Source organism: Stomoxys calcitrans, chromosome 3 (genome assembly GCF_963082655.1).
Source record: "Stomoxys calcitrans chromosome 3, idStoCalc2.1, whole genome shotgun sequence".
NCBI lineage: Eukaryota > Metazoa > Arthropoda > Insecta > Diptera > Muscidae > Stomoxys > Stomoxys calcitrans.
The window spans coordinates 192,898,726-192,924,607 of record NC_081554.1 but is presented as its reverse complement, the minus strand read 5'-3'; the positions used below and the strand labels follow the sequence as shown (position 1 = coordinate 192,924,607).

General features: G+C 41.1%; 1 protein-coding gene across 1 annotated transcript in view; it reads right to left on the bottom strand.

Moving 5' to 3' along the window:
* The window catches only part of LOC106081113 (uncharacterized), a 285,863-nt gene that overhangs the window by 114,976 nt on the left and 145,005 nt on the right, over positions 1-25,882 (bottom strand). Inside the window, exon 8 of the mRNA XM_059365759.1 lies at positions 219-435. Within this exon, the coding sequence (XP_059221742.1) occupies positions 219-435 (217 nt within the window). The remainder of the gene's footprint in view (positions 1-218; positions 436-25,882) is intronic.

Sequence of the window (25,882 nt, the reverse complement as noted above, 5' to 3'; positions counted from 1 at the left end):
TAACAGATTTTTCCCTTCATCACTTGACTTTATAAATTTATTTTTAATTTATTTATGGCTTTTTGTTTCGAACGTCATTTTTTATGACTAAGCTTAGGGATTTGGGTTTTTAGCGACCACATAATTAAACGCCTCTTTTGTTTTCTTTTCTTTGCTTTTCACTGCCATTTTCAGTGTCTCTAACAAACACACACACACTCACACGGCTGAAGACTTACCAACAACATTGAGATAGCCAAATTGCGTTTTGGCGGTGACGGTGTTGATCTGGCACATATAACGTCCTTTATCCTCCTCCTGGACATTGTTGATGTGTAGATACCAACTGCGATGGCGATCATGTTTGTCGTGCGTCACGCTGATGCGTGGATTGCGCGTTATCACATGATTGTGGACCGTCAGTATGGCCGATTGTTCAAAGTGCATCCAGGCCACCTGGTGTGAAGCACATGATGATGGCACGACACGGCAACATGAAATGGAAGAAAAACACAAACAACAAAAACAAATGAATTACTCTGTAGGCGTAACAACGGTGTTCATTGAGTTAACCAACACATGCACAAGGTGATAATCTGTGTATTATGGGGGTGTACAGAGAGAGATATGTGCGGTAGACATATGTATGTGTTTTCAACGATATGTCTGGTTATGGTAAAAGGTGTTGATGAGAATGATGACGATAATGGTGGCGATGATGATGATGATGATGGTGATGCCCAACAAAGTACTTAAAAATGAGGTTATGTTTACATGGTCATCAGGTTTTGTCCTTTGGCTCTACACAGAGGGGTTTCCTCCATTTTTTTTGTTGCCTTTCTGAGAACAGGCAATTACATTGTGTAAATATTAATGTTAGGCCATATGAGTGGGGGGATATTAAGAGAGGGAAGGTTGGTTAAAGGAAGGTAGGAATTCAACAAAAAGGCCACTTATGGGACATTCCAAAAACAAAAGAGTTTAACCTTTTGTTTTTTTGGAATTTATATGATTATCAAACAAAAAAATGCCTTAGGTTAGAGCAGACCAAGTCATAAATATTCTTAATGTGGACTATGTTTGCCAAGTGTTTTCCATAATTTGCCACGGCTTGACCCCTATATGTTGCCATCCAACGGATTGTCATACTCAAGCACACATTTTTGCCGCCCATTAATACATTTTAATTGAATTTTCTTGACTGTGTTAATGTTGAACATTTGGACAACTGTTTAAACATTTTCAAGAGTTCATCACTACTCATTAACGTCATACTCGTTGTTGTTATCACCATCATAGCCATTGACAACTTTGTAAAATTTCTGAAATTATCTCTTGAGTGTGTTGAGATGTGTCGAGTTGCATAAGAAGAGATAAGGGATTGGAAGTGGCAGTGGTCATACTTTTCAATATTGCACACTTTACGTTTCGCAATTGAAAGGGAATTGAGGGCTTTCGAAACTTTTATAATTACGTTGTATTGATTTAAGAAATAACTATGAGACAGATATGAAAGGAAAAAAAAATGCATTGACCCCTTTTTTAATTGTTATCTTTTAATATGTTAGCAAAAAAAAGGGGGCCATTGTTAAAGTTTTTTTTTTTTTTTATGGGCAGATTAAGATTTTGTTTGAAAAAAAAACAGATATTTGGAGATTGTTAATTGCTTTAAAGTTTCTTATGTTGCTCAATGCTGAAACGTGCTCTGGCTTCACTTCAAGGCGAATTTCCTGAAGGTCATCCAAAATCAGTTGTTGTTCCAAAAACCATTGATGGTGTTCGCCAACTGGTATTGCAAGACCGAGTGTATGGCCATTTGACCGTCAAAAAAATTGGCTTGCGTTGGATTCCACACAATTTGTCAATCGCTCAAAAAAAAAGGCTCGTGTCGATTGGTCAAAAAAAAAAAAAAAAGATCCAAAAATACGATCGCGGTGCTTCGAAAAACGTTTATGACATCGTGATAGGTGATGAATCGTTGATTTGCGCGTATGAGCCCGAAAGTAAAACATCAGTCGACTGTATGGGTGTTTCAAGTTGAGAGAGAAGTTTTACATGGCATAGTACCTCGCAAATGTTGCCAGCAAAGGAGGGGAAAACCACGGCTGACAATTTTTTCTGATGGTCTCGCCAAAAGGGGAAAACCACGGCTGAAAATTTTTTCTGATGGTCTCGCCTCTGCGCTACGGTGGCCTCCTAATTTAAAATAGAGAGATCGATTTATATGGGAGCTGTATCAGGCTATAGACCGATTCAGCCCATAATAAACACGTATGTTGATGGTCATGAGAGGATCCGTCGTACAATAATTCAGGCAAATCGGATAATAATTGCGACCTCTAGAGGCTCAAGAAGTCAAGATCCCAGATCGGTTTATATGGCAGCTATATTAGGTTATGAACCGATTTGAACCTCATTTGGCACAGTTGTTGAAAATCATAATAAAATACGTCATGCAAAATTTCAGCCAAATCGGATAGGAATTGCTCCCTCTAGAAGCTCAAGAAGTCAAGTCCCCACATCGGTTTATATCACAATTATATCAGGTTACGGACCGATTCGGACCATACTAGGCTAAATTGACAGGTATCATAACAAAATACTTCTTGCAAAATTTCATTCAACTCGGATAAGAATTGCGCCCTCTAGAGGCCCAAGAAGTCAACACCCCAGATCGGTTTATATGACAATTATATCAGGTTATGGACCGATTTGAACCATACTTAGCACAGTTGTTGGATATCAAAACAAAACACGTAGTGCAAAATTTCATTCCTATCGGATAAGAATTGCGCCCTCTAGAGGTCAAGTAGGGAGATTGGTTTATATGAGAGCTACATCAGGCCATAGACCGATTCGGGTCGTATTTCGCACAGTTATTGAAAATCGTAACAGAACACTTCGTGGAGTTTTAATAGGGTTAAATCCCCGAATACTCAGATTGGTCTATAGGGCAGGTAAATTCAAATATGGTCCGATTTGATGCAGACTCCTTCTAAATATTCGGCTTTCATGGGCTTAAGACTCTGAATCCGCTAGATCGGTTTATATGACTCGATATGAACCATATTCCGTTCGGATATCGGATGCCCTACTGCTTACTTACTGTTCCGAATTTCATTTAAATCGGGTTATAAATGCGCCTTAACGCTTAATACTATAAATCGGCAGATTGGTCTATATGGCAACTATATCGAAATGTGGTCCTATGTGAACCGTACTTAGTTTGGAAATTGGGCAATTCAATCTAACTCACTGTTCCAAATTTCAGAGCAATCGAGTTAAAAATGGGGATTTTGTGCGTTTCAATCCCTGCATCCGCAGATCGGTCTATATGACAGCTATATCCAAATATGGTCCGATCTGATCCATAGTCAATGAAATGTCAGAAGTTTGCCCCTGTTCCTTAATGGAATGTTCATGGGTGGGTATAAAAATTGGTGGGTATAAAAATTGCAAAATTTAAATTGAAATTATTTTGAACTAATTTAAAGCAAATTTCCAAACTCTTAAGTCAAACTCTGAATATTCTTGACGTTATTCGCTTCCTTGCCCCTTGTGTTTAAAAATAAGATTTTTTCATGCAATGATTTTCTTATTACTCTTATCCTCTCACTCTGATAATCACACTCTTGCATTTGAATGCATTAAACATTAAATTGAAGTGCATGTAATAAGACACATACAGTTACCCTTATGGGTACGGAAGAAACAAGTTCTAGTTAAGGTAGCCTTGGTTAAAAAGTGTTAACATTCAATGTAACAAACTTATAACTAAATCCCTCTTCGTCAGACGACTAAAAGCAGAGAGACATGTGTAAAAATATACAGCAATGTCTGGTGATGCATACAGCCAAAGGCCAATGAATTGAGAAATAAATATGGGAGGTTCTACAGAAAAATATTTTAATTTCAACAAAACCTCTATATGAGACTAAAATCGGACAGCACCCATCGAAATGGGAAAAGTTACCCCGCACTCACCATTTTTCTATTCAATAACCATGTGCTGTATTATGCAGGGAAGAATATACAGCTTCTTAAGCATGAGTCTCCATAAGTTTTAGGCTATCAACTGGAATGCTTTCCATCTAAAGAAATTTTCTCCAGTTTGTTTTCATTACGGTTACTTGAAGATGTGTGAAAAAAAGAGGAAACTTCTTAACAAAGTGCCAAAGCAAAAGTAAACCTTCTTAGCCATATGAAGAGTCATACCAACATTAGAGTCTGTGGGATAATTTACAAGTAAGAGAGTGAAAAATTCGACAGTGTCAAGAATCTTATTCGGACTCCTACCACTTAAAAGTATTATAACATCGTCTGGATAGCAAGCGGGTTTGAATCTAAGAGTGGCGATTAAATGGGACATAGAATTTATCTTCCTCTTCCTTACCATATGGCTCGATATGTCGTTCGGAGTGGCGATTAAATAGGACCTGGAGTTTATCTTCCTTTTCCTTAGCATATGGCTTTTCCAGTGCCATAGGACCCGGTTCTCTTGAACTGACCTTAGAATTACATCAGAGTATCGGGACTCATATTATTAAAATCCCTATCGATGTCAAAGAAGATTCTTCCATTCCAAGTACAATGTCGTACAGGATGGTCTCCAGCGATTTACTACATTGGCGTGCTGCCTGTATCCGAGTAAATCGTTGGGTAGCATACCCATGGCTTTTAGTCAAAAGAACGTAAGGCTCATAGGTATATAGGCTTTTGTGCCGTATTACTTGCCTTTTCGGGCTTGGGTGATATTTATGACCTTTGCCGCCGTTTGTCTGTCTCTCGATGATCATTTTGTCAAAACTTTAGGCATTTCGCCCCTTTTGCAGTCTCTTGGCCTTCTATTAGTCTGCTAAACCTTTTTATTCCTTTTGAGCTGCTTTTGGTCCTTCGAATTTCTAGCGGTATTCTCCCCTACTCTCTTTCTCCCTTTTAGTCTCTGGCCAGTCTTTAGGTCTCTTCTTCATACTCGACTGTATCGACATTTTTCTGACCCCAGTATTTTGGTAATCTGACCTTCTTTGTCTGTTGACCCCTGTTACGACCTTCGGTTAAGAGACCTGCTGTCAGTCTAAGGCCCCATGAACCAAGTTTCAGTCCTAGACGTTCTTTCTGTCTTTAGACCATTCGGTCTCACGAACTTCATTTGGTCCTCCCACCTTTTAAACTTCATTCTAATTTTCGACTTTCATTAGGTCTTCCGATCTCCTTTCGTTCTAATTTTATGGATAATTTTATCGGTTGATCATTATTTTCGGTCTTTCACCATTTTTTTGGATTCCAACTTTCTATCGATCTACGAACATTCTTTCACTCTTTTGACCCAATGCAAATTTTCCCATTAAGGAGCCCCCCTGCTCCTTTCCCAAGCTCAATAATAAGTAGCCTCCATTGTATAGTCGAGTTCAAAAGGCGTGCTGCAGTGCGACACATCTTTGGGGAAAAGTTTTTACATGGCAAAGTACCTCACGAATGTCGCCAACATTAGGAGGGGATAAACACCTCTGGAAATTTTTTTTATGATGTTCTTGCCAGGCTTTAAATCCAGGGTTTCAGCGACGTAGGCGGACATGTTAACCCCTGCACTACAATGGCCTTCTTTCAGTCTCACAACGTTTTGACGTTCTTTTGGTTTTCGACTTTGTCTGAGACATTAGACTCCTTTCGGTATTAAGAACCCGCTTTTCGTCTTACGACCTACTTGTGACCTAGCGATATTGTTTCTGTCTCACGACCATCTTTCGGTCTTACGACTTTTATTCGGTATTACGACCTTCTTCCATTCTTCTGAGCTTAGTTTGATCTTTAGAGCTTCTTGAGGCCTTTTGACCTTTCTTAGGTCTTCAGATCTACTTTGTATTTCGGCCTTCTTTCAGTTTTGGGAGCATCATTCGGTCTTCCGTCTTTCCATCGATTTCCCCTTTCTGTCGCTTGCGAGTCTTTAAGGGGGAAGACCAAAACATAGTCGAAAGACTTTCAGTCTTCCGACCTTCCTTAGGTCTTCTGGCCTTCCTTTGGTCTTGCGACCTTCTTGTGGTCTTTCGATCTCCTTTTGGTCTTTCGATTTCTTTTTGGTCTTGCGACCTCCTTCTGGTCTTTCGACTTCCTATTGGTTTTTCGACCTCTTTTTAGTCTTCGGACCCTCTTTCGGTTTACCGAAATTCCTTCAGTCTTCTGACCTCAATTCTAACTTTCATCCTTCCTTTGGTCTTCTGACTTTCCTGTGGATTGCCAAAATGAAGTTGTCTTCCTTCGGTTTTCCGTTATGCTTTCGGTCTATTGACCTCCTTTCGATTCTGCGACCTCTTATCGGTCTACTGACCTACATTCCATTTTTTCTTCGGTGTCACGAGCTTCTCTCAGTAATCTGATGTTCTTCCGACCATCCTCCGGTCTCCAAACCTTCCTTCGGTATTCTGACCTCCTTTAGATTTTCAGTACTCCTTCCGGTCTTCCCAACTCGTTTCAGTCTTCCGACCTCCTTTCTGCCTTTCGACCTCATTTCAATCTTCCGCATATCTCTCAGTCTTCCGACCTTCTTTCAGTCTCACAACTTTTTTTTGGTCACTACCCTATCTTTTGTCTTCCGGTCTTCCTTGGGTTTTCCGTTCTCCTTTTGGTCTATCGACCTCCTTTCGATCCTGCAACCTCTTATCGGTCTACTGACCTACATTCCTTTTTCGATCTTTTTTCCGTGTCACGAGCTTCTCTCAGTAATCTGATGTTTTTTCCACCATCCTTCGGTCTCCTGACATTCCTTCGGAACTCCGACCATCCTTCGGAACTCCGACCTCCACTCGGTCTTCTAACTTTCCTGTGGTTTCCAAAATGAAGTTGTCTTCCTTCGGTTTTCCGTTATTCTTTCAGTCTATCGACCTCCTTTCGATCCTGCGACCTCTTATCGGTCTACTGACCTACATTCCATTTTCTCTTCGGTGTCACGAGCTTCTCTCCGTAATCTGATGTTCTTCCGACCATCCTCCGGTCTCCAGACCTTCCTTTGGAATTCTGACCTCCTTTAGATTTTCAGTACTCCTTCTGGTCTTCCCAACTCCTTTCAGTCTTCCGACCTCCTTTCTGCCTTTCGACCTCATTTCAATCTTCCGCATATCTCTCAGCCTCCCGACCTTCTTTCAGTCTCACAACTTTCTTTTGGTCACTACCCTATCTTTTGTCTTCCGGTCTTCCTTGGGTTTTCCGTTCTCCTTTCGTTCTATCGACCTCTTTTCGATCCTGCAACCTCTTATCTTATTTCGATATTTTTTCGATGTCACTAGCTTCTGATGTTTTTTCCACCATCCTTCGGTCTCCTGACCTTCCTTCGGAATTCCGACCTTCTAATGGTTTTCCGAACTCCTTTAGATTTTCCGTACTCCTTTCGGTTTTCCCAACTCATTTCAGTCTTCCGACCTCCTTTCAGCCTTCTGACCTCCTTCCGGTCTGTCGACCTCCTTCCGGTCTGTCGACCTCCTTCCGGTCTGTCGACCTCCTTCCGGTCTGTCGACCTCCTTCTGGTATCTCGACCTCCTTCCGGTCTCTCGACCTCCTTCCGGTCTCTCGACCTCCTTCCGGTCTCTCGACCTCCTTCCGGTCTCTCGACCTCCTTCCGGTCTCTCGACCTCCTTCCGGTCTCTCGACCTCCTTCCGGTCTCTCGACCTCCTTCCGGTCTCTCGACCTCCTTCCGGTCTCTCGACCTCCTTCCGGTCTCTCGACCTCCTTCCGGTCTCTCGACCTCCTTCCGGTCTCTCGACCTCCTTCCGGTCTCTCGACCTCCTTCCGGTCTCTCGACCTCCTTCCGGTCTCTCGACCTCCTTCCGGTCTCTCGACCTCCTTCCGGTCTCTCGACCTCCTTCCGGTCTCTCGACCTCCTTCCGGTCTCTCGACCTCCTTCCGGTCTCTCGACCTCCTTCCGGTCTCTCGACCTCCTTCCGGTCTCTCGACCTCCTTCCGGTCTCTCGACCTCCTTCCGGTCTCTCGACCTCCTTCCGGTCTCTCGACCTCCTTCCGGTCTCTCGACCTCCTTCCGGTCTCTCGACCTCCTTCCGGTCTCTCGACCTCCTTCCGGTCTCTCGACCTCCTTCCGGTCTCTCGACCTCCTTCCGGTCTCTCGACCTCCTTCCGGTCTCTCGACCTCCTTCCGGTCTTCTCCCATTCCAATCTTCTGGCTATGTTCTTCTGCCTATATTCTGTTTATCCGTCCATCTTCGAGCTTCGGTTTTCCTTTTTTTTGTTTGACCTTCTTCAAGCCTTCTGGCTATCTTTCCGCTTTCCGACCACCATTTCGTATTCCGACCTTCTTCTGGTATTTGTATCTCCTTCCCTCTTCCTTTCTCTACAAGCTGCTTTTCCAAAATCCTGTCTGATTCAAATCGGAGCTCAAATTACAGTCAACCATTTCAAAAAGCCATAACTGAATAAATTTTTCAATTTGTAGAAAGTTTTTCCTTACACCCTATTACCCTGTCTAGGTATGCATGCATGCTTGCCTGATTGCAGCTTATTTACACATTCTCAGCTACTTATGGTTCGTTGGTTACACATTTCAATGTCTTAGTTTTATCGTTGAGGAAGTCACTCGGTTGGTGGATTGTTGCTCTCCGCATCGCTTATCTAACTTCAAAGCAGATGAATCCTTCAGGAGTGCCGGCAATGCGTTTCTTTTTTTTTTTTTTGTGTATCTTCAATGGCAACCTCTCATATATGCTTCATGGGACATTTGTTGCATTCTCGGCACGTTTTGTATGCATATCTCTTTCTGCTTACCCTCTTCCTCACCGTTTGTATCCGATATCTTTAGAATATAAAATCATATGCAGACAAGGGTCATTATGATGGTGATAATGCCTTGGAAAATTTGCTTAAGAAATTTTAAGAAGCCTTGTATTTCAGACAAAGATGGAAAAATGAAAAACAAAACGAAAATGAAGTTCCGTTTCCGTTTTAAGACATAGAATATTTGAAAATTCTTTAACTAACTCTAGATATTTTGTAGCTGGCTCAGTTTTAAAGGGAATAGATGTTGCATGCTGGGGTTTTCTGATTTACTACCCAAGTTCTTTTTTGCTTGTCAAATTCTCTCACTTTTTCCTTCTCTTCTCTCCTCCATAAAACTGTGATTTGCCACTTTTAAAGTCTACTTAAGTCTATGAAAGTTGACTTTCATATTTTTGTGTGCACTCCCAAAATTCTTTAGAAGTAGCAAGCGAAAGTCTGGGAAATGAACACAGAACATGAAATATACGGAAAAACTTTATTTTCTGACTGCGAAAGTTAATAATCAATGACAAGAAATATGCCAAACAAAAAATAAAAGCAAAGTTTCACTGAAACTACTCTGTAATGACCAGTCAATGAAATAGCAAGAAAAGTGTATTAAATTTGAACAACTATTTATTTTATCATTAGGAAATGTGAAAAACTACGACAGTTGCTTTGGCAAAAATTATAAAAATAATTATAAGAAAATCAAGAGATTTGTGGGAATTGTTACTGATGGTAAAGACGATTGGGGAAGAGGTACGCAGGCTTTTAAACAGAGCACATCGTAAAAAAGCGGAAGTTTATAGCCATGTGTAACTCACAACACATGGCTCAAGGAATACAATAAAATAACCAAAGCGGCAAAACGTGCCTCCTGGATGTTATTCTGCGACCAGGTCCATAGCGTTAATCCCACCGCCAAGATACAAAAGTTTCTCTCAAAAACCCATGTCCAAACTGAAACTTTAGTAAACGAAATGAGAGTGAGAGCATAGACAACAGAGGACATGTTGAGGCTTTTGATCTAAACCCATTTTCCACAGGATACGACGAGACTTACGGAGACACCGGAATCTTGGAATAATGATGTTGATCGAAGGCTTATCATAACGGAATTTATGGTAAAGCTTTTTGAGGAGCTTCAAAACATTTAAGTCAGCCGGAGCTGATATTTTCGGCGTTACTATAGAAAGAGGCAGACTAACTGGCGCCCCACCTGCATGGAACTTGCATATACTACTAAAGGCTGGTAGGAGGCAAGAGAGGTACTTATACCAAGCCGGGCAAGGCAAGTGTTGCTACACTAAAGGCCTACAGACCAATAAGCCTTACTTCCTTTCTACTCAAAACCATGGAACGCATTGTGGATACCATAGTAAAGAGTAGGACATCCAGCGAACTTCTCAAATACAAATAGCAAGTCTATGTCAAGGTATATGCCTGATGACATAACTTAATTGAATGTGTCTTTTTGGGGAAATGCCATCGAATTTATACTAAAATATCCGCTCTGCCGGCGTCATTCGATGGTTCCCCAAATTCAATATTTTCAATACACTTATTATTAATTCATAAAAATATTTCTTACATCTAAGTTCTCTGTACAAAATATGCATCTAATACATTTATGAAGTCCATTACTTTATAAGGTCAATGCGTTTGCATTCTCCCGAAAAGTGTATAAGAATTGTAGTTATGTCAGCGAGAGTGTTTAGCGACCGTGACAATGAAAAGAGTTCGCAGGCCCATGCCATGGTTGTGAATTTTCAGATTACTGCTTATGCTTATATATCGATTGAGCATTTGCTCATGTTGGCTGTAATTTGAGGCTCTTTTTGTTTGTAGGTGGTTGGTTGGTTGGCATGAATGCATGAGTACGCTACAGAGGTTCGATGGAGACTGCCCTGCTCGAGTTTATGCATAAATTAGAAGAATCCTTCGATGCCTAAACGTAAACACTGGAGGTATGTATTGACATTGAGGGGGCTTTTAACAATGTGGGGACCGACACATTGATCCAATCCTTAGACCAGTAGACCCGCTCCTTAGAGACTGCATAAACCATAAACTAAGGAAGAGGTGGATAAATTATGGGTCCCATGACAGAAATATTAGAAAGAAAGTGGCACAAGGCACTCCAACGGAGAGCATTTTATCGCCACTTCTATGGGTGACCTGCATAAATGACTTATAACGGTTTCTAACTGAGGAGGGATTTGAGCCCGTCTGGGGTAAGGATCCGAACCAGCTATGCAGAAGGCCCAAAAGGGGACGAATGCGCATGCATGTGAAACAGCGAAACGGTCGGTAGAACGGCGAAAAACCTATGGGAGAATCCAGATCGTGAGAAGACGAGGCTATTACTGTAAGGAATTAAGAAGGGGGTCAGTAGAGCTATTTGTATCATTATGGGACACATTGGACTACGAGCTCACTTATGTAAAATCGGTGCGGCAAGTGATAGCATGTGTAGGACGTGGGGGGAAGATGATGGTTATTGGAGCGTTTCCTATGTCATTGCCCGGCTTTCCCCTCTAACAGATACCGGCATTTAGGTGCAGACACTATACCAGACAGTGTGTATGATGTCCCCTTTTTGTTAAACTAGTGTAGTGTTGAAGTGTTAATGAATTTTTGAATTTAATAATTTGAATTGTTTTAGTTTTAGTTTAGTTTTAATTTAATTAAAAATTTTATTAATTATTGAATTACAATCACAAATCATTTCGCTCAGTGCACTTATTTAATGTCAATGGTCAATTAATTTTCGCAGTGTAGGTTATTATTTCAAAGAGAAATTATTTTTCACGGTGTATGTTTTTAACTTCAACATTAATTATTTTTCACAGTGTACTTTGTCATTTCAACCACAACAAGTGTGGGTCCCGGTCGATCCTTAAACGTATATTTATATAAAATGTTGCACATATACCTTAGATGTACTTTTATCCAAGCAGGCAGTGGTTTCCCGAACTAGAGAGTGGCCCTAATACTTGTTAACAACTTGTATTTGAAGGTGATCAAAACAAGTTACCGTATGGCCACAAACAAATATCACAGCCAATGGCAATGATATACACAACAGCCAGACTCAACGACTCCACACTGGCTGATCAGCCAGCCGCAGCAGCGAACATACGCACTTATGCAAGCTGCTGCAGGAGAGAATATTTTATTTTGGACTAGCGCTGCCGTGGTGAATTGGAAGTATGTTGCGATGAGTATGAACATTTAAACGGATGGCAAGGACAGGCAAAGGGGATCAGAAGTCTATCGTCGGAGTACAGGCAGACATCGGGAAGCAGGAAAAATATCGGTGAGTAGGGTGAAACAGTGTCATAGAAAGAGTGCGAAGACAAATGTGACAGTGTGCGCCAGGGTATTCGAACGCCATTGTATCGTTGTGGCCACTAAAACTCCGTGCAACCTTCGATTTTCGGCCGGTTATCAGTGTACTTTTGTTGTTACTGCATCATGAAGATCCAGACAAGTTCTGTAACGCGATCGCCGGTTAACAGAGTACTTTCGAGGTCACTGCGCCATAGTTCCGTTGCTGTGCCTACGCTAAAAAGTGTACATTTGTGGTCACTGCACTGTAGAAGCTCCGTAAGCCCGCATCGTTTGTGTCCCATCAACAGTGTACTTCCGAGGGCACTGCATCATGGTTTCGCCGCTGTATCTTTACTAAACAGTGTACTTTCGTGGTCAATGCATCTTCAAAGCTTAGTAAATACGCATAGTCTGTATCCCGCCAACAGTGTACTTTCGAGGTCACTGCATCATCTCTTCGCCGTTGTACATCCGCTAAACAGTGTACTTTCGTGGTCACTGCACCGTCGAAGCTTAGTAAACCCGCATCGTTTGTATACAGTCAAAATTGTACTATCGAGGTCATTGTCGTAAAACCCACGCCGAGTGAACCCCAGCTCGGGATACTTACATCATCCTCGCGCTGTATCACCGTCTATTTTACCCTTCCCCAAACAGTGTACTTCCGTGGTCACTGCACCGTAACAACACGAGGCATAGACATCCGACGTATCCTCACCTCGACTGCCTCGCCGAATAACCCCGACATTCCCCGCAACGCCACCGCCTCGCTTGGAAGTGCTGCTCCAGGCCTTAACTTCCTGTTAAGCCCAGCCTAGTCTTAACTCTAGCACCCGTGTATGAAGTTGGAAGTACCGTACCAGGTATTCAACATCGTCAGCTGGGCCATTGATTTATTCTGACCCTAGCTACAGCCCTGAGAGTGCCGTGCCCGGCCTCTACCGTTTGACCAGTCGTAGAGAATTCCCGCCGTGCCAAGATCCACCCGTGAACGGAACGTTTTTGATCGAGAAGTACCGTCCCAGGTCTTCAGCCACACGGCACAGCTGTTGTGCAATCGAAGTACCGTTCCAGGTCTCCACCTACATCAACCAGCCACTGCCTGATTTGGCCCGTATTTCCGATAGCCGCCCCAGGCCACGGCGTTAAGTATTGGCTTGTAGTCACTAATCATCTTCATGCCTACACTCAAATTAACAAGATTGTAAAAACCTAAACAAACTTCGTGTTCTCTACTCTAGGCTCGGTAAATATAAATTTCTGTGACGGACCCTTCCCCCGCGAGTTATAGCCTAGCATACGAGGGGAAACCTGTCGTTACAAGTGGCATGGAAAACAATTAAGGATTTTGTAAGTAGCACGGAGTTCCTAACTTAGATTTTCTTTTTCGAGGTTACTCTTTATTTTGTAGTAAGAGCGCACAACAACAATAAAACTGGGTAAAATAGTTTCCAGAAGTCTCTCTTACATTATAGAGTACTGGATGGCCTGCTATCTTGTCGATGTAGCTAAAAATAACATAGATAATGCTTGGCTATGTGCCTTTTTTTCCAATTGCTAGAATATCGATGATTCTACAGAGCTAAGCTGGAAACCCATCGGTTCCTGCTGCTTTATGTCTTCTTAGTTTGGTTGCTCTATCATTGTTCAACTCAGACTGAGTTCGGTTTGTAACATCTTGCAATATTGGTCTTAGAACCTAGAAAGACTCACTTAGACGTTTTCGTTCATTATGATACCACAGGAACAGAAGAAGGAAGATGCCTTCTAGTTCCTACCGTTGAAAAAGCCCAGTAACTTGCGAATGTTCATATCCGCTAAATCAAAAAGATTCTCAAAAAAAATGAGAACCTAAAGTGGAACGGCTTCTAACTGCTAGTGCGGTACACACACACTGAAGGTGTTCTATAGTCTCTTCTTCCTCGATGTCCCTACAGCTTCTTAACTCCTTATTTATTGGTAAATGTTAAATAGCACCTTTTAAAGGTTTTTTTTTTTTAAATTCAATCCTTAGCTTATGTTCCTTAAATACTTCCTAAATTTTGATTAAATAAAATTGCTATTCCTATGTGCTATGAAATGTACTCGCATAGCATTGTTTACCATGCTGGCTATTTGAACATTTCTCTCACGCATTCATTTGTGGTTGATGTTGTTTTAGTTTATATTAGGATTTAGCTTTCATTATTTCTCATCAAAGCTAGGCGACACATTTCACACAGCAGGACAACTTTTTTGTGTGGCCTCAGCAATAATCCCCTAGCAAAAATATTAGATGCCTACAAGAGATGTATGTAAGGCAAGCAAGAGCAAAGCAAAGGACATTCTAATGCAAGTCTTGAAAGAGTAATCACATGGAACGTATGTAGTTTTATTAAAACGGCTCTTACTTGGACTTCATCAGGCAGAATTTTCCAAGAAAGACACGGAACGTTAAACAAAAATACCGCACTGCGTCAGGCCAATAATGCCCCAGCATCAAAGATATAGTTGATGATTATCATCCTTCGAAGTATAAAAACTACAACAGAGATGAAAGAGATAGCCGAGATGATGAGAGTAACTCCAAATATTGATGTTGCTGATGATGACTTAAAGACAAACAGAAGCCAACAGCACAGACAGTTCTATACTTCTGAACACACTTACACCCAAACAAATCTAACAAGGATTAGCAAATCCTGATAACTCAAATACGAATGGCATGTCCAATAGCCAACACAAATAAAAGGGAAGTCATGCAGCGAAGGGGTTTTCCCAAGCCCTTGCCCCTAATGGACAATGATTGTGAAAGCATGCTGCAGCCACAGCACTTGCCAAATAGCCAGTCAGGCATTCAACATTCAACATAAAACCTTGAGTGGACGTGACTTTGTGATTTTATTATCGCGCTTAAACCACTACACGTACAGATTTTTAGGGCAGCATTAACACCCCACAACTACTACTCAAAGGCAGGGGGAAAACCAAAGGACTTGTCAGAGACTCGGGGCATGATTGTTCCCCAAAGGATATTTTATGGCTAGCATTGCATTCAACATTCTCCCCTTGCCCTTCGCAAATTTCTGGGAGTGGAGTAGCTAATGAAAACTTATAGTTTACATTGATGAGCTAATTTGTCCTAGACAGCCAAAAACAAAAGAGAATGATGGTCATCATTGCAAGTCAATGGAGAGCACGAAAAATGCAGACATCAGTCATTTATCTTTCTAAATGGAAAATTGAAGCATTTAAATTTTTTTTTTAAAGTTTTTGGCTAAGCTAAAAACTGCAAACAAATCGTCCATTAAATTTCTTTACAAAATGTGGCTTTAAGTTTGGCTTTTTTTTCAAAGTCCTTAACCTTTTCAAAGGCTGCATATCTATGATTTATCCGTCTAAGGCCTTACCTCCCCAAGGAATTAGGATTTCTTGTGAATGCAAAACAAGAAGATTACAATTGTCCTAAAAGAATGTTCAAAGTGTGGGGGTGAAGAAGGAAAGAGTGGGGAAACATTTGGCGCCTGTAGACAAAATGAATTACCAAAGACAAGGGCCTTGGAATTCCCTTCCAAAGACTTAAAAATAAAAATTTTAAATTCAATTTCTTCAAATTTAAAATTTTTGAATTAAATAGAGCTTTTCGTTGGATTTCACGATTTATTGGCAAGAATATTAGAAAGAGGGAGGGGGGGGGGGGGTCATACCCTCCCCCCTAACCCTAATTTTCAAAAACGCCACATGCCGGAGATAGTTGGGAAGATTCAAGCGAAATACTTGCTGGACTCTTAGAGTAGAGCACTCTAGAGGCTCAAGAAGTCAAGACCCAAGAACGGTTTATATGGCAGCTATATCCAACAGTTGTTGGATATCATAACAAAATACGTCGTGCGAAATTTCATTCCAATCGGATAAGAATTGCGCCCTCTAGAGGCTCAAGAAGTCAAGACCCGAGATCGGTTTATATGGTAGCTATATCAAAACATGGACCGATTTGGCCCATTTACAATCCCAATCGACCTACACTAAAAGAAAGTATTTGTGCAAAATTTCAAGCGGCTAGTTCTACTCCCTCGAAAGTTAGCGTGCGGACGAACGGACAGTCGGACGAACAATAGAACAAAGAACAATAATATGACATTCAAATTTGAGGTGGGTTTCCCAGGGGGAACGTCCCACCCCCAAAGCCCGCCAAATGGATATATTCAACGATCATGCCAATATGGGACTCAAATGAAAGGTCTTTGGGAGTAGAACACGAAATTGAAGCTCCGAATATTTTAGGAGCCAACTGTCTAGGAATCCGCCCACCCCCAAACACCCCTAAAACTGGACTTACCTACTGGCAACGGTGACATGGTACTAAAATAAAGTATTTGATAGTACACCACGAATCATACACCTAATAGGTTAGGCTTGACAGTCTGGCATCAGACTCACTTACACATTTTCATCCATTGTGAAACCAAAGAAACATAAGAAGGTACATGCCTTCAACTTCATACCGTTGAACCATCCTGATCGCTTTAAAGAGTCCAACCTTTTACTTTTAGGTAAGGGTGTCTGCGTGGCCACACCACCCCCAAAACCTCCTCAAATGCAAATTTGTTCATGAACATTCCATTATCCCCTTAAACCATTAAAGACGTATAGGTAGAAAAAATCCAAGAATAGAGCTGTCTTAGAAAGATCCTGGAGTTAAGAAAGAGGTATCCTAATGAAATTTAGAATAGCGTAAAGTAGACGAATGAAACTTGTTATGAAAAATGTTTGGCGTCATATAAATCAATGTTGGGTAAAAATGGGCTTCTCGAAATTCGGAAATTTTTTATAAATGCGCCTTTTAGGGGGCCAAGACTTTAAATCGAGCGATCGGTCTATATGGCAGCTATATCCAAATCTGAACCGATCTAGGTCAAATTGAAGAGGGATGTCGAAGGGCCTAACACAACTCACTGTCCCAAATTTCGGCGAAATCGGACAATAAATGCGCCTTTTTTGGGCCCAAGACCCCAAATCGAGAGATGGGTCTATATGGCAGCTATATTCAAATCTGGACCGATCTGAGCTATATTGCAGAAAGATGTTGAGGGGCTTTATATAACTCACTGTCCCAAATTTCGGCGACATCGGACAATAAATGCGCCTTTTGATGGGCCCAAAACCTTAAATCGAGAGATAGGTCTATATGGCAGCTATATCAAAATCTGACCAATCTGAGCCAAATTAAAGAAGAATTTCGAAGAGCCTAACACAACTCACTGTCCCAAATTTCGGCGAAATCGGACAATAAATGCGCCTTTTTTGGGCCCAAGACCCCAAATCAAGAGATCGGTCTAAATGGCAGCTATATCCAAATCTGGACCGATCTGAGCCAAATTGAAGAGGGATGTCGAAGGGCCTAACACAACTCACTGTCCCAAATTTCGGCAAAATCGGGCTATAAATGCGCCATTAATGGGCCCAAGACCTTATATCGAGAGATCGGTCTATATGGCAGCTATATTCAAATCTGAACCGATCTGAGCCATATTGCAGGAAGATATTGAGGGGCCTTATGTAACTCACTGTCCCAAATTTCGGCGATATCGGACAATAAATGCGCCTTTTATGCGCCCAAAACCTTAAATCGAGAGATCAGTCTCTATGGGGGCTACATCAAGATATAGCCCGATATAGGGAAAATGGAGCATGAAACGGGATTTGATATCTTTAACATTTACATCTCCCTACGTCGAGATTAATTTGCCCTCGCGATCAATTCTCCTTCTATTAGGACCTACCAGTTTGCACTACGTTTTCCTCAGTTTCCCCCAGTTTCCCTAGTACCGGCAAACACCTCCCTCTGGAAATATTGCCGTAGTGGCAAAAAGAGAGGGATAGGTGTCGCGGACATCAACATATTTACAGATCGATGGAAAATAGAGAATGACAGGACATATGCTTCTTTCTACGTCGAGATAAATTCGCCTTTGCTATTAATTCTGCTTCTAGTAGGCCCTACCAGTTTGCACTATGTTTTCCTCAGTTTCTCCCAGTTTCCCTAGCAATGGCAAAAAACTCCCTCTCTACCCTAACCTTTAGTCGAAATACGAAAGAAATCCAAAATAATTTCATTCTCTGCTCTGCTTCATGTGCATTTTTTTCCGCCATGAATTTTTCAAATAATTTCTGTGGGCCCCATGCTGATGATGGGTGATGGCGGCAACGACGTAGGTGTAGGCAAAAGGCGTTGTTGGTGGTGGTGATGATGATAGGCTTAATTTTGAACATCAAAACCATAACTGCCAATTGTGTTATAGACAACAGCAACAACAGCCATCCGACAAACCATTCCGGCATTTCTGCTACTGACTGATTGCTCTTTGTTGTACTGTGCTGTGCCGGTTTTTCCCACATCAAGCAGCATAAAAAAGCTGCAAAAAATAAAGCAACAAAAATTTCCAATACTCCACTTTACACAGCTTCAAAAAAAAAAGAGACTACCAAGTGCTGTAGCATAAATGGCCAAAAAGGGAAAAAATGTTGCAGCTTAACAAAAAACGCACAGACAAAACCTTAACTTGTGAAGTAGGAAAATTGAGATTTTGTTTCAGTTGGGTTGCCGCTTTAACATTCATTCTTTTTTTGCGCGCTGTGCATTGCCTAGGGCTAGGTTCACATCAGTTGAGGCTGCTTACAAATTTATTTCTCTCAGGAAGCTTAGACACGGACTCGCCAGTAATGCCAGGGACCCCGAGAGGAAAAACAAAACAACAACAACAATAACCAACACCACCAGAAGTAAAAAAAAACAGCAACAGATCTGCAGTTAGTTGATGGTGTTGGTGGTAGCGGTATGTTTGGTATGCTTTTAAAGGCTTGAATGCGTAACTCCCCTACTCTCAGCTAAAAAAACTGAAGCGAAAACTCTTTGTTTTTATCCTTGTTTTTCTTAGGCCACAAGAGGGTGTATGCGGTGGGAGTATGCCAAAGAATTGCACACAAACATATTTTTGGTCATTGCTTTAAGCGTTTTACAAGAATTTAATCAAAAGTTGAGTTTTCACAAAACCGGGGGGTGGGATGAATGATAAAAAAAATTTAGGCGCCAATAGGTAATTTCTTTCTTTATTTGATTGTAAGGCAGGCAATGCGTTTCAAGAAAGCGAAAGTGTGTGAAAAGTTGATATGTTAGCATAATTTTTTTCATTCTAATAAAATGTTTAAAATTTATAGACAAAGTTAAGGTAATAAATTAAAAATTTTGAACAAGGAAGACCAACGAATAAAATCTGGTTTCAATTTGGAGGAGTAAGAAGGAAAACAAGTAAAAAGGCGTCAAGTTCGGCCTGGTCGAACTTTGAATACCCACCACCTCGGGTAGATATGTAAACCTCCTTTCGTCAAAATCCGGTTAGAAATGCGTACTTTACTTTATGCCCAATTTCAGCTATATCGAAATATGGTCCTATTTGGACCAAATTTCGGCGAAATCGGACAATAAAGCGCATTTTATGGCCCCAGGACTTTAAATCGAGAGATCGGTCTATATGGCAGCTAAATCCAAATCTAAACCTATCAGAGCCAAATTGAGGAAGAATGTCAAAGGGCCCAACACAACTCACTGTCCCAAATTTCGGCGACATTGGACAATAAATGCGCCCGAAACCTTAAATCGAGTGATTGGTCTATATGGCAGCTATATCCAAATCTGGACCGATCTGAGCCATGTTGCACAAAAATGTCGAAGGGCCTTACACAACTCACTGTCCGAAATTTCGGCGACATTGGATAATAAATGCGCCTTTTATGGTCCCAAAACCTTAAATCGACAGATCGGTCTATATGGCAGCAATATCCAAATCTGGACCGATCTGAACAAAATTGAAGAAGAATGGCGAATATCCCACCACAACTCACTGTCCCAAATTTCGGCGACATTGGATAATAAATGCGCCTTTTATGCGACAAAAACCTAAAATCGAGAGATGGGTCTATATGGCAGCTATATCCAAATCTGAACCGATCTGAGCCATATTGCAGAAGTATGTGGAGGGGCTTAACCTAACTCACTGTCCCAAATTTCGGGGATATCAGACAATAAATGCGGCTTTTATGAGCCCTAAACTTTAAATTGAGAGATCGGTCTATATGGCAGCTATATCCAAATCTGGACCGATCTGTGCCAAATTGAAGAAGAATAACGAAGGGCCCAATTCAACTCACTGTCCCAAATTTCGGCGACATTGGATAATAAATGCGCCTTTTATGGTCCCAAAAACCTTAAATCGAGAGATCGGTCTATATGGCAGCTATATCCAAATCTGAACCGATCTGTGCCATATTGCAGAAGTATGTCGAGGGGCTTAACTTAACTCCTTATCCCAAATTTCGGCAATATCGAACAATAAATGCGCCTTTTATGCGCCCAAAACCTTAAATCGAGAGATCGGTCTATATGGCAGCTATATTCAAATCTGGACCGATCTGACCTAAATTGATAAAGAATGTCGAAGGGACCACCACAACGCACTGTCCCAAATTTCGGCGACATTGGACAATAAATGCGTCTTTTATGGGCGCAATACCTTAAATCGAGAGATCGGTCTATATGGAAGCTATATCCAAATCTGATCCGATCAGGGCCGAATTGAAGAAATTTGTCGAGGGGCTTAACTTAACTCACTGTCCCAAATTTCGGTGACATTGGACAATAAATGCGCCCAAAACCTTAAATTGAGAGATAATTCTGTATGGCAGCTGTGTCCAAATCCGGACCGATTTGGGCCAAATTGAACAAGGATGTTCAATGGCGTTTTATGGGCTTAGACCCTTAATCGGCGGATCGGTCTATATGGGGGCTATATCAAGATATAATCCGATATGACCCATCTTTGAACGTAACCTGCTTATGGACAAGAAAAGAATCTGTGCAAAGTTTCAGTTCAATATCTCTATCTTTGAGGAGTGTAGCGTGATTTCAACAGACAACCAGACAGGCGGACAGACGCGGCCGGACATGGCTAGATCGTCTTAGATCTTTACGCTGATCAAGAATATATATACTCTATAGGGTCGGAAATGGATATTTCGAGGTGTTGCAAACGGAATGACAAAGTGAATATACCCCCATCCTTCGGTGGTGGTTATAAAAACGAGTATAAGAGTATGAGACTTTCTCAAAAATAGTTTAAATTCTATAACTAGCCCAAGATCACATTGGCAGCTGCAGAAATATTCTTCATCTTAGATTGAGGCCCTTTTCTATGTTTAAGAATTGTCGCTCAAGGATTTCTTACAAAAATCAAAATCATTTGCAAATAAACTTCATGATGCTGTTGGAATTGCCATGAATCTTTAAAAAGGATACAAAATGAAATAAAAATTCACGCTTGAATTAAAGTAAATATGAAAAGAAGCCAACAAGGAGTGAGAAAAACAATGCGAATACTAGTATCATTGTGATTCGTAGTTTGCAAGCTCACAATTTTTTTTGGGAGAAAAAAAAAACCATATCGGAAAAAAAAACTGAAAATGAAATGAAGTAGTCAACACTCGGGGGAAATAATTGAATGAAGGTATGAATTGAGCATACATTGAAGGAAAAATGGATGAATGAAGAAATATGAAAACAAACAGCGAAGCAATAGCAATAGCAACTCTAGCAAACACTCACACATGGCAAATACTATGCTTGCATATTGCCAACGGAAGCGGAAACACAACGCCACATAAATTTCCTATGCTTGTGAGAGCAGAAAACTGTTTGCTCTAGTTCCTTATTCAAAAAATATTGCGACAACTACAGGGTGGCTGATGAAAGCCGCTACCAAAAAAAAATGTAATAACTTTTTTTCTATTTAATAATAATAATTTAATAATTAATTTAATTAATTAATTAATTAATTTAATTAATAATAATTTAATAATTAATTTAATAATTTAATTTAACATGAATAAAAGAAAAATGTATTCCATACACCGAAAAAAAAATGTAGCAATATTCATCATTGTAGCAATATTCATCAGCCACCCTGTATGAGACCTCTTATGTTTGCTGGAAGTCTAATGCCTCAGTCGATATGTAATGTGAAAAGAGAAAAATTTTATATATTTTGGAAAAAAGAGAATAAAAATAATTAAAAAAGTGCTAAGTTTGGCTAGGCCGCATCTTATATACCCTCCACCATGGATATCATATCGGAAGTTCTTTGCCCGATATCTGTTTACAGGCAAACAAAAGATAATGGATGAGAATTGCTTTGCTATTGGAGCTATAATAAGTTATGAACCGATTGGGACCCTAATTCGTTTGGCTGTTGGTACCCAAAGTGGAAGTCATTGTGCAAAATTTCAGACAAATCGGATAAGAATTGAGTCAACTAGCGATTTAAGAAGTCAAGATCCGAGGCCGGTTTATATGGATGCTATATCAGGTTATGAACCGATTTGGAGCATGCTTGGTACAGCTGTTGAAAGTAAAAAAGAACTTCATTTAAGATTTCAGTTGGTGAGGAAAGCAAAACAGACAGGAAACGAGATTCTTATAGGGTGCGATGTGAACTCTCACTACATTTTGTGGAGGAGTGCCAACACTAATAAGCGGGGTCAAGACTTGGCAGAGTTCTTGAATACTATCGACCTAATAACACTTAATATTGGTTACACCGCTACCTTTGTTAATAGGATTAAGGAGGAGGTATTAGATGTGACGATATGTTCGCAAAATCTAATCGATGAGGTTCAGACAATGTCAACAGGATTACGACTGCACAAAAGGAGTCTTTCGAAGATATTTGTCCTCTGCGGGAAAGGAAATTAGCCCAAGAAAAACCCTGGATGACCGGGGAGATTCGTAATATTGGGAGAGAGGTCCGCAGACTTTTTTACCGAGCGCGTCGTAAAAAAGCGGAAGTTTATTGGGATGTGTATTACACACGGCTCAAGGAATACAAAAAGATAACCAGAGCTGCAAAATGTGCTTTCTGGAAGCTTATCTGCAAACGGGTCGATAGCGTTAATGACGCCGACAAAATAAAAAAGTTTTTTTTAAAACCCATGTCCGAACTGAAACTTTGGGAGATGACATGGAAGTGAGAGCAGAGACAACGGAGGACATGTTGAGGGTTTTGACGAAAACACATTTTCTACAGGATACGACGGGGCTCATGCTTTGACATCGAGGGGGCTTTTAACAATCTGATTTAATCCTTAGACCAGTACCGGGTGAACCCGGTTCCTAGAGACTGGATAAACCGTATGCCAAGGAACAGGTGGATACGTCTCCTCAATAAGACAATATAGATATCTGACAAGGTTACTTAGGTGTGATCTTGGACAGTACAGGAGCGTACTGAGAAAGCTCACAGGATGTTGGGCACTATGTAGACGGGCCGTAGGCTCAAAATGGGGCCTGAATCCGAGTATAGGTCACTGACTCTACAGGAGCGTGATTAGACTAATACTTACATACGCCTCAGTAGTTTGGTGGACTGCTATGGAGAAAAAGTGCAATATAAGGACCATATAACAGGTTCAGAGAACAATTTGTCTTGGCATAGGCGGAGAGATGAGGGCCACGCCCACTAGGTGATTGGAGACTATTCTAGATATCCGACCCATTGACATACAGATTAAGTGTGAGGCAGCCAATGTGGCTATGACACTTAAAGCGAAGGGAGAATGGATTGAGGATGGGAGAAGCTCATACCTTCGCGGTATAATCGAGGCGACGTTAGGAAACCTGGAAGGAAGGGAAGAGGTTTCCGATAAGATACCTGAGATGAACCTTGAGGTTGAGTGCGAGGCACTGCTGTCAGCGGCACAGTATTGCCAACTGGAAGATCATGTTAAACAGATGGACAGAGTGGGCTTGGGGGTCACATTGAGAACCTAGGGACTGAGATTTGTTTTAGACTGCCTGACCATAATAGGGTCCTGCAGCCACAGATCCGGGCGATCATAGAATGCGTGATGTGGTGTGGGACTAACGCAAGGACGTCGAGTGTGAACATCTTTACTGACAGTAATATAACCAAAAGAGCAATAATAGGCAGGTTTGTCTTGTTTGTCCGCATCGTTTCGGTGCCGGGCCATAACGAAGTAAGGGGGAATTAAAGGGCAGATGATTTGGAGGTGAAGGCCAGAGGACTGCCGTCAAAAAACTTGGTTAACCTTGGAAGTCTTTCGGGACGACGCAGTCTGAGTTAAGGGAGTGGGCGACGAATGCGCATGCAACATTGTGGAACAGCGAAACGGTCGGTAGGACGGCGAAAATTCTATGGGGGGATCCAGATCGTGAGAAGATGAGGCTATTACTGAAGGGAAGTAATAAGGAGGTCAGTATAGCTATTGGTAACATGACAGGACACTAATCCTATGTGTCCCGTTATGATAGAGCTCACTTATGTTTAATCGGGGTGGCTGATGAGACGTTGGAGCTTTACCTTTTTCACTGCCCGGCTTTCGCTTCTAACAGATACCGGCACTTAGGTAGGGACACTATACCGGACATGAATTTAGGAGAGTGTCATCGAAAACAATTAAGGATTTTGTAATTAGCACGAAATTCCTAATATAGATTTTCTTCTTCGAGGATATTTTTTTGTATTTAGAGCGCATAACAAGTCGATTACTGGCTTAGGTGTCCATGTCCATAGTGGCATGGGGCGGATTAATATCTACACCCTCTTTTTAATTTAACCTAACTTAACCTAAGGTTTCAGCCAACTCGGATAAGAATTGCGCCCTCTAGAGGCTCAAAAAATCAAGATCCAGGATCGGTTTATATGGGAGCAATATGAGATTATAAATCGATTTGAACTATTCTTGGCACAGTTGTTGAAAAATTAAAAATAAAAATTGCTAAATTTCAGCCAAATCGGATAAGATTAGCGCCCTCTGGCGGTTCGAGAAGTCAAGATCCGAGATCGAATTATATGAGAGCTATATCAGGTTATGAACCGATTTGGATCATACTTGACACGGTTGTTGAAAGTCAAAGCAAGACACTGCATGCAAAATTACAGCCAAATCCGATAAGAATTGCGCCCTCTAGCGGTTCAAGATATCAAGAACCGAGACCGGTTTAGATGGTAACTATACAGGTCATAGACCTATTTGGACCATATTTGTCACATATATTTTAAGTTATAGAGGAAGTCGTTGTGCAACATTTCAGCCAAATTGGATATAATTGCTCCCTCTAGAGGCCCAAGAAGCCAATGTCCGAGATTGTTTTATATGGGAGCTATATAAGGTTTTGAACCGATTTAGACCATACTTGACGTATTTGTTAGAAGTCGTAATAGAACACTTCATGCCAAATGTCACACAAATCGGATAATAATTGCGCCCTCTAGCGGCTCAAGAAGTCAAGATCCCAGGTCGATTTATATGGGAGCCATATAAGGTTATGATCAGATTTAGACCATACTTGGCACAGTTGTTGGAAGTAAAAGAAAAAAACACTTCTTGAGAAATTTCAGCCAAACCTGATAAGAATTGCGCCCTCTGGCGGCTTAAAAAGACAAGATCCGAAATCGGTTTATATGGCAGCTATACAGGTCATAGACCGATATTTAAGATGTAGTTTTGCAACATTTCAGCCATATCGGATAAGAATTGCGTTCTCTAGAGGCTCAAGGAGTCAAGCTCTGAACTATATCAGGTTATGAACAGATTTAGACCGCACTTTGCACAGTCGTTGGAACATTTCACGAAAAATGTCTGACTATTCGGACAATAATTGCGATCGCTAGTGGCTCGAAAACTCAAGACCCCAGATCGGTTTATATGGGAGCCATATAAGGTTATGAACCGATTTGAACCATACTTGGCACAGTTGTT